Raw genomic sequence first — 9,530 nt, 5'->3', positions numbered from 1 at the left:
AACAATCCTCAGAGGCCACAGCAGTTGGATCAAGGTAAGTATACGTCTCTAGAGAGCAAGGTGAGAATCAATGAGATCACCTAAAAAAGGAAATCGCAAAAAGTGTATCTAACGTCAAAACAATTTTTTAGTTTTGGATAGAGTAGAGAATGTTTGAACTCCTCTAAGGCTTTTATTATTGTCTGGGTCCCCACTAGGGAGATTCACTCCTATTTTGCTGGTGGCCATTGTTGCCAAAACAGAAAGTGATGGCAAAATCCAAAATTGTTAGTTGTCATCTTGAACAAATATAGCACAAAATTCTTTGGACTGGAAACTTTGTTGTGGTGACAGCTGTCTAAGGGAGGATTCCTTCTCTTGTGCTTATGGGACAGGGATTGAAGGGAAATCTCCTAAATGGGGCACAACTTGGAAAAATAAGAACCTGACTGGGGATTTGAAGTAATTATAAAGCCTAAACATTTTTTACTTTTCCTTGCATTAGTAAGAAAAAAGGCATCAATATTACCCCCCCGTTTATTACTTACCTGAGACCTCATTCGATCCAGTGCAATGGGTTGTAAGTCCATTGATCACGATCTGGACTTGCCAACCTGCCATCACAGAGCATTGGTATGCAGTGAGCCAGCAGCGGAGGGAGCAGGGGCCACATAAGCTGATGCTTCCTCTGTAGCACCAGCTCCTGTCCCAGGCAGAGTGATACCAAGTGCACTCCACCTCTAATCCTTTCTATCAGCCTGGGGAGGAATGCCATAAGCAGCTGCAAGAGAAAAAGGTCCCTGCATTAAACATCACATACAATGGGCATAATAGCTTTCACAATGGGCATATTAGCACCTATAGGTTAACGGCTATTAGAGTGTAAGAACATCTGATTCTACCTACGGTATATTGAATTGTATTGTAATTGTACTATCTACCCTCATGTTGTAAAGCGCTACACAAACTGTTGACACTATATAAATCCTGTAAAATAATAATATTAGGCTGCATTCACACTGATTCACGGATGCAGTACAGTGCACCTGTGGCTTTCCTGGGGGTTATCTGCACTGAGCCATAAACTGCCTTAGCCGTCATGCACACTGGACGTTTTTACAGCGGCTGTTTTTGGCTTTTGATGTTCTTTTCTACAGCCAGTAAACTCCCCAGCATGTTATCCTATGTGTCCATGTACACATAGACTGTAATCAACATTTTTTGGCTGAAAAAAAAACAGGACTGGTGGGTTTCTAGAGGAGTATTTTAGCTGTAAAAACACTCTAACGCTGAAAAACGCGGTAAAACGCGGTAAGACGCGGAAAACTGGAGTTTTGCACTTTTTTTGACCAAGTAAAATTATTTTTTGGTAAAAAAAAACCTAAAAAAACGCAAACGTGGAAAAACGCCGCTAATCGCTCCAAAACACAGCTAAATGCTAATGCAAAAACGCTAAGAAGGGTTGAAAAACTCATGTTTTTAACATGGCTTTATACAGCTAACGTTTCCCCTTGAGGGGTGGTAAAACCCCATAGTTCATTGTGGCCTGCGATCAGTTATCAAATCACTTAAGTGGCCCTTGCTCTTTAAAAGATTGAGTACCCCAGGTTTAAATTATATCTAAAGACAAAACTTTTTTTTTTTTTTGCATTTCTAGAGAGAGAAAATCTCTAAAGCTAGAAGTCCACTCTCTTTAACCGCCTCCCGCCCGCCATATAGTCCAATGACGGGCGCAAGGCAGTTCTCTCATTCTAGGAGGATGTCATATGACATCCTCCCATTCTCACCGCACATGCGCGGCTCCGGGAGCGCGCAGCACCGCGATCGGCGGTGCGCTGTGTCCCTTGTACACAGTGGACCACCGATCCACAGAAAGAGCCAAAGATTTCAGCTCAGTCATGTGATCAGCTGTGTCCAATCACAGCTGATCACATGTAAACAGGGAAATACCGATTATCGGCATTTCTCTCCTCATGAGCTGTCACGCTGACAGCTCGTGAGGAGAGGAGAGCCGGTAATCGGCATTCCTCCGAGGGGACATGTGCACTGACCATCAGGGCACTGATGATCAGTGTGCCCTGATGATCTGTGTAGCCCCAGCAGTGTCACCTGTCAGTGTTCATCAGTGCCAGCTCTCAGTGCTCATCCATGCCACCTGCCAGTGTCCATCAGTGCACATCAATGCCACATATCAGTGCCCATCTGAGCTGCCTTTCAGTGTCACCCATCAGTGCCACCTATCAGTGCTGCCAATCTGTGCCACCAATCAGTGCCAGCCAATGCCGCCTATCAGTGCAAGTCAGTGCCACCTATCAGTGTGCATCAGTGCCGCCTATCAGTGCCCGTCAGTGCTGCCTATCAGTGCCGCCTAACAGTGCCAGTCAGTGCCACCTAACAGTGCCAGTCAGTGCCGCCTATCAGTGCCACCTATCAGTGCCACCTATCAGTGCCATATATCAGTGCTGCCTTTCAGTGCCCATCAGTGCCACCTACCAGTGCCTCCTCATCAGTGCCCATCAGTGCCACTTATCAGTGTCCATCAGTGCAGCCTATCAGTGCCCATCACTGCAGCCTCATTATCGCACATCAGTGAAGGAGAAACATCACTTTACAAAATTTTATAACAAAAACTAAGAAAAAACTTTTTTTTTTCATAATTTTCAGTGGTTTTTGGTTTGTTTAAGAAAAAATAAAAAACCCAGAGGTGATTAAGTACCACCAAAATAAAACTCTATCTGTCACAAAAAAATGATAAAAATTTCATATGGGTACAGTGTTGCATGACCGCGCAATTGTCTTTCAAAGTGTGACAACGCTGAAAGCTGTAAATTGGCCTGGGCAGGAAGGGGGTATAAGTGCCCTGTAGGCTAGTGGTTAAATGGACAATTGTTACAAAAAGTGTTCTAGTGAGACTTCCCCTCTATTCCTGTTCAGGTGGCAACTCAAAATGACATAATTTAACAATTCATGTTTCCATTTCTCGTCTCAGAATCACAGGTGAAATAAATACCTAAAGTGGTCCTTAGTACTATTGCTGCATTGCTACTGCTGAGCTAGGAAAGAACACCAGAAAAAAAGTGAAAAGTAAATGCATGCCAGGACCCAGTGACCTATAGTCAACTGTTTGTAAGCTCATATGAAAGACCTGAACACACCCAGAGACCTTCAGATTATCTATTATTACAACTCTTTGCTTACTTTGGAACCTCATCATACCTGTGGACAATGGTCAAGGCTATCTCTATGATGGTTTGGGCTGAGACTTTTGATTTTTTTTTTTTTTACAGATGCACAGTAGCACAAGCTTAAAGGAGAGCATCCCATTGGCTGAGAGGTTAATCATCAATACTTATTCTTGGTTACTTGAGTTCATTTCTACACAGCCCATTATTCTGCAATGGGTATATAAATGATGACCACTTTTCTACCCTTCAGCACTGCTCTTAGCTTACACTTGAAAGTGTGGTCCATCCTGAGATTCCATCATAGTAAAAGATGCTGACCATATCATTAATATGGGGATCAGTTGTGGCTCTGTGCTGTTTGTTCTGGCTTATTGTTGGCATTAGAAGACGGTAAGAATCAAAATCCTGAATTAAGCTTGTGTTTAATAATGTTGATCATGCTGGCTACCAATTATGTGTTGAATTTGCTAGTGTATATACAGTATATATTTAAACTTGCTACATTATAGCTATACCAAGAAAACACACTGCCACATGACACCAAAGTTACAGTTAGTGTTTTATGGCACTGTGTTGTCTTAGCATAGCTATAAGGGCTTTTCTAAACAGGTACAGCATAGATGATCTCCAGTGGCCATGATTACCAACTAACCTACAACTGATTTTTTTACATTGTTGCATATTATATTTTACAAAGCAAGTTTAAATAGAACTATACTTTTGTCATAAGAGTGAAAATAATTCAGCAAGAAAAAGTTTTCAGCAGTATAGTTGCCAATAACCCTGCATAGCCTTCTTTTTTAAATATTTGATTTTTGTTGTTGGTTTTATCTACTGTGAGATGGTCAGAACAAAATGTGTTTCACAGCAAGTGAGTAAATGAAGTACTGTACATGTCAAAGGAATCATGTGAGAATAGGTAATATTATGTAAAACTGTAACAAGTAATAAAAGGGTATACATGCCTGTTCTTGTCATTGCAGGCAGCCGGGTGAACCACCCTTGGAAAATGGGCTCATTCCCTACATGGGTTGTGCCTTGCAGTTTGGGGCCAACCCTCTTGAGTTCCTCAGATCAAGGCAAAAGAAATTCGGTGATATCTTCACCTGCAAGATTGCAGGACAATTCATTCATTTTATCACTGACCCTTTTGCATTTACTGCAGTGATGAAGCATGGGCGGCACTTTGACTGGTTGAAATTCCACTTCTCAACATCAGCCAAGGTACAACATAACGTAATGTGTAGGTTTTCTTTTTCCTGTCTCGATAAGTTACACATATTGTAAAACAAGGTAATAAAGCTAAGCATGCAAATGACCATACCTCAGGCTATAATAATAAAACGTGTTCCTAAACCTAAAGTAATACATTTAACTTTATTACTTGAAAGAAGTATGGGCCGCTGTTGTTCTTCCTCCTTTTTGACAAATTAAATCTTAAAGTATCTGTCAGCCCCTCCTCTCCTATAAGCTTTAATATGTTAATTAAAGGTTCAAGGTAATTTTCAATATGTTTTATATCTGCTGCTTTTATTAAAACAGTACCTGGTAATCTTGACACAAAGGTCTTTATCAGGCATGGCAGACCCAGACCCAGACTTTTTTTTATGGGCTACAAGTGGCTATATGGGCAGCACAGTGGCTAAATGGTTAGCACTTCCGCCTGGCAGTACTAGGGTTGTTCGTTCAAATCCCAGCCATGGCACCACCTGTCTGGAGTTTGCATGTTCTCCCTGTGCCTGCGTGGGTTTCCTCCGGGTACTCCAGTTTCCAACTGCACTCCAAAGACATGCTGGTAGGTTAATTGGATCCTGTCTAAATTGGCCCTAGTATGTATATGTATGAATGTAGGTTAGGGACTTTAGATTGTATGCTTCTTGAGGGTTAGGAACTGATGTGAATGTACAATATATATATGTAAAGCGCTGCGTAAATTGATGGCGCTATATAAGTACCTGTAATAAATAATAAATAAATACATTTTAACACGCATTACATAGGTATGGTCCACTGTTGTCATCAAAGTAAACCTGCCCAGTGAGTAATGACATTCAGCTATCACTGGAGTGCATGGAGGTAGATGGGAGCAGCTACAAGATCTCTGCTGCATCGAGATGCACAACGGGTGAAAACATGTTTTATTCAAATTGTGTGATACAAAGTGCTTTGGAAAACTAAATGCCGTCCATTTAGTGTATACATTTACTTTGATAATCACTCAAATAGTATTTAACCCTAAAATCAGCTGGCACTTTTTTTTTTTGGTATTTTTAAGAGATATATTGGGCATGGTACCCATAAACATTTAGACCAGCTTAAAGTGATATTAAAGGCAATTCTTAAAAAAAAAAAATCTGTTATGCTTACCTACTCTATGCACAGAGCAGCCCTGATCCCACTCTTCTCAGTTCCCTTCCTCCTGCTTGCTTGCTTGCTATGGGGGCACCCAAGCAGGCTCACTTCAGAGCCGCTGATCTGTGTGTCCCTTCACCCACAGAGCCGTGGCTCTGCCCTACCCCTCTCTCTCCTCATAGGCTCACTGGTTGTGATTGACAGTAGGCAAAGGAGCCAATGAAGAGGGAGAGTCCCCGGAGAGCCAAGGCTCTCATGCACATCGCTGGATCATGATCGGGATTAGATATTAGGGGTGCTGCTGCACAGAGGTTTTTTGTTTTTTTTTTACCATCATGCATAGCATCTAATCAGTTTCCCAATTTCAGACTGTCACCAACAGCTTATTTGTTGCAGTTGGTGTGCTTTTCTGTTTTCATTTTAAACATATACCTCATTGGCTGACAATGTTCTAATGACTGTATTAAACTGCCTTGGTGCTATTATTACTAAGTAAAAATATCTTTTGCCTTTATTAGGCTTTTGGGCACAGCAGTTTCCACCCTGCAGATGGCCACACAACAGAAAACGTGCATGAAACATTTATAAAGTCCTTGCAGGGTGATGCCCTGGATTCTCTCATTTCTAACATGATGGAGAATCTTCAACGCACCCTATTGCATCTCAGTGCATCTAAAGAAAACAACAATGACTGGATAAATGATGGGCTGTATGCCTTCTGTTATCGTGTGATGTTTGAATCCGGATACTTCACTATTTTTGGCAAAGAACTAAATGCAAAGGATGAGAAGAGCCAGGCTAGACTAGAAGCAGAAAGAGCTTTAATTCCTAATGCTCTTGAAAACTTTAAAGAGTTTGACAGAATTTTTCCTGCCCTTGTAGCAGGCCTGCCAATTCACGTCTTTAAAACGGCACACAGTGCCAGAGAGAGTCTAGCCAAAGATCTCCTTCCAGAGAAAGTCCGGCAAAGAGACAATATTTCCAGCCTCATCTACAACAGGATGTTCATGAATGAAGCTACCACCATGAATGACTGGGAAAAAGCAAGGACCCATCTGGCAGTCCTCTGGGCTTCCTTAGCTAACACACTACCAGCAACATTTTGGACTGTCTACAACATCCTCAGGTAAAATTAAAAAAATGAATGGCAATAATTCCACTGGCTTTTTTCATGTCTCTCCTATGATCTAGAACAGTATGGATTTATATTTTAACCTGTTTTTCCAGGTGCCCAAAAGCAATGAAAGTGGCAACTCAAGAAATCAAACATGTCTTGGAAAAATCTAATCAGAAAGTTTCATTGAATGACAGCTTCATTATCCTAAATCGGCAACAGCTGGAGGACATGCCTATCTTGGGTATGGTTAAATAATGTACAACATTCCACAAATAAAAGTATTGAAATAATACAAATAATAATTATCCTATTAATGGCAAATGTCATTCTAAACACTTCTCTGCTACAATATTAACAGATGTATAAACTGGAACCCATGAAAATCACTTTATACTATTTAGTCTTCAACTAAATTCACAGCTTTAATAAACTGCAATAATTTCCCTTTTTTGATTATATGAGAAGTGCTACATAATTTAAAGAGAATGTGTGGTTTTGTGTCAATTCATTGTGATTTTTGTTTACAGCTTAAAGGCTTTTAAACTTATGTTATTGAGCTCTGTACACAATAGATTTTTTAAGCAGACAAGAGTCCTAGAAAACATGTGAAAGAGGAGCCAAGAGCCTCACTTGCTGCCGAATATCAAAATTCCTAATATATAATATTGCCTATTTACCTGACTGGAAAACAAATAAACTGTATTTTTTAGCAATGGCAATAGGAAACAAATAAGAAAAAATATATAAAAATCAATATACCTTCCCTTAAAGTACAAGATGCAAAAAGGAGCAGCGGGTACCCTATAAACTCACAGGCCCTGAAACATGTGCATCCCTTTAGTTATTCCTAAAGAATATATGCACCACCAGAGAGATTTCTTGTGTAAAAAACAAAAAATAAATAAATCTAAAATAATATTTATTATGATCTTTTAATTCACAGATAGCATAATCAAAGAATCAATGAGGCTATCAAGTGCATCAATGAACATCAGAGTGGCCAAACAGAACTTTGTTTTACAACTTGATGATATGGGGTCATACAACATTCGCAAAGATGACATTGTGGCATTTTACCCACAGACAGTACATCTGGACCCTGAAATTTATGAAGATCCCACGGTAAGTGGTACAGAAAGTAGTGTAATGTGAGGTTTCATGAATCCCAATATCCTAGAAAACTAAAAGAGCTATAGTTTGGTGTGAGTTTGTTTGATTTTTTTTTCTTGGGGGGGGGGGTTATTGCAGAGTGGTTTAATTTACATTAACAGCATTAAGGGGGTTAGGGATCTTCAATGAATATAATGGTCATTATTGGAAGGTACAGACCATAAATTGCTCTTATACAACAATTAGTTCTGAGGCTATTTCTTTTGCGCTTCATATTTCCAGGTTTGCTAATGTCCACTGTTCATCTCCACAGGGAGACCTCTTTTAGACCCACACTTTACCTCCTTTCATTGGAATTCTTTCTTGCTATATTAAATAATTTCCATGTGCATTGTGTGCTCACTGCCAGCTAAATCCCATTAGCATTACCATAATGGAATACCCAAATAGCCATGCTTTCTACCATGGTTAAGGTTGCTATACAGATGGGTTGGCTATAAATTATTGGGTATGAAAGTGGGATGGTGATGAACACAGTCATCACCACATAATACTGTATTTGGCCAGACCAGTGAATTCCCCCCCCCCCCTTTTTATGCATCATTTTGTTTTTCACAGCCCTTGGGGGCTGGTCAGGTAACAATCATTTCATGTCTATGGCTGACATTGAACAAAGAGCAAGCCCACAGCAACCAACAAGAATGCATTTTCCTCTTTTTCTTCTACCTTCGGTAAACTGAAATCCTTTATTCTTTTGCTATGGGTTGCTTCACATATTACTATTGTTCATTACAGTTATCACTATTTAACTTAGTATAGAGGCATATACATCTTATACTCATTTATTTATATGTTTGATTCTTAGACATTCAAATATGATCGTTATCTGGATGAAAATGGGAAAGAAAGGACCAACTTTTTTCTGAAAGGAAAGAAACTGAAGCATTACTACATGCCATTCGGGTCAGGGAAAACCAAGTGCCCAGGCCGCAAGTTTGCAGTCCATGAGATCAAGCAGTTAATGACCCTGTTGTTTTCTTACTTTGACATGGAGCTTGTTGATAAAAATTCCAAAACTCCACCACTGGATGAATCCCGAGCAGGCCTGGGAATTCTACAGCCAAATTATGATGTAGATTTCAGATACCGATTAAAAGTCTTCTAGGCAAAACTATCTAATGTATGCAGTAACAGCTTTGTAAATGTTGTAATTAGTATTGAACTGGTTATTGCACTCAGTGCAAAAGTTCACCATTTTTTTTGTGTAGCCCATTTATAGTGTTTTAACTATAAATCATATTGTAAATATGAATTGGTGATTTCCTTCATAAGAATCCATGTGTTAAACCAAGGACTTGTTCTGGATGAACTCATCTAGTAAATGTATTGTACTGTACATTGACATGTGCTGTCTGTACAAAAACACTGTATGACAGTTTTTATTGTAAGTGAAATAATATAAAGAATGTATTCCTCACACTGTAGAATTTCTAAACTGTATACTTATATATCTATCATTTTGTCTATTTAAATATACCACAAATATGTATAAAATAAATATTTTTGCAAATAATGTTTTAGTTGTCTATCCACTTTTGAATGAAAAGATTAATATAATATGTAGTCGGATAAATGTAGAAAGTGTTGCCAATTTCACAATCATATAGTATAGCTAGTAAGTAGAACCTATTATTTTTAACTAAAGTTACATATCAAATGTTTTAATGTAGTCATAAGATTTGTCTGAGCAGAGCAGACCTTGGGGAAGAAAGGGGTCACTGGCTGAC

At 39.4% G+C, this 9,530-nt stretch overlaps 1 protein-coding gene across 1 annotated transcript; it reads left to right on the top strand.

Annotated features, from left to right (window-relative positions):
* Positions 1-3,403: 3,403 nt before the first annotated feature.
* CYP7A1 (cytochrome P450 family 7 subfamily A member 1) lies at positions 3,404-9,316 on the top strand. Its single transcript, XM_089678483.1, has 6 exons — positions 3,404-3,554; positions 4,148-4,388; positions 6,035-6,642; positions 6,744-6,874; positions 7,577-7,755; positions 8,609-9,316. The coding sequence occupies exons 1-6, from the start codon at positions 3,475-3,477 to the stop codon at positions 8,906-8,908; spliced, it is 1,539 nt and encodes a 512-aa protein (XP_089534609.1). The 5' UTR covers positions 3,404-3,474; the 3' UTR covers positions 8,909-9,316.
* The last annotated feature ends 214 nt before the right edge of the window (positions 9,317-9,530 follow it).

The sequence above is a fragment of the Staurois parvus genome, unplaced genomic scaffold, assembly GCF_062004578.1.
Source record: "Staurois parvus isolate SC_StPar_1 unplaced genomic scaffold, SC_StPar_1.0 ptg000205l, whole genome shotgun sequence".
In the NCBI taxonomy this organism is placed as follows: Eukaryota; Metazoa; Chordata; class Amphibia; order Anura; family Ranidae; genus Staurois; species Staurois parvus.
Note: the sequence above shows the minus strand (reverse complement) of the source record. Positions and strands in the feature narration are given on the sequence as shown.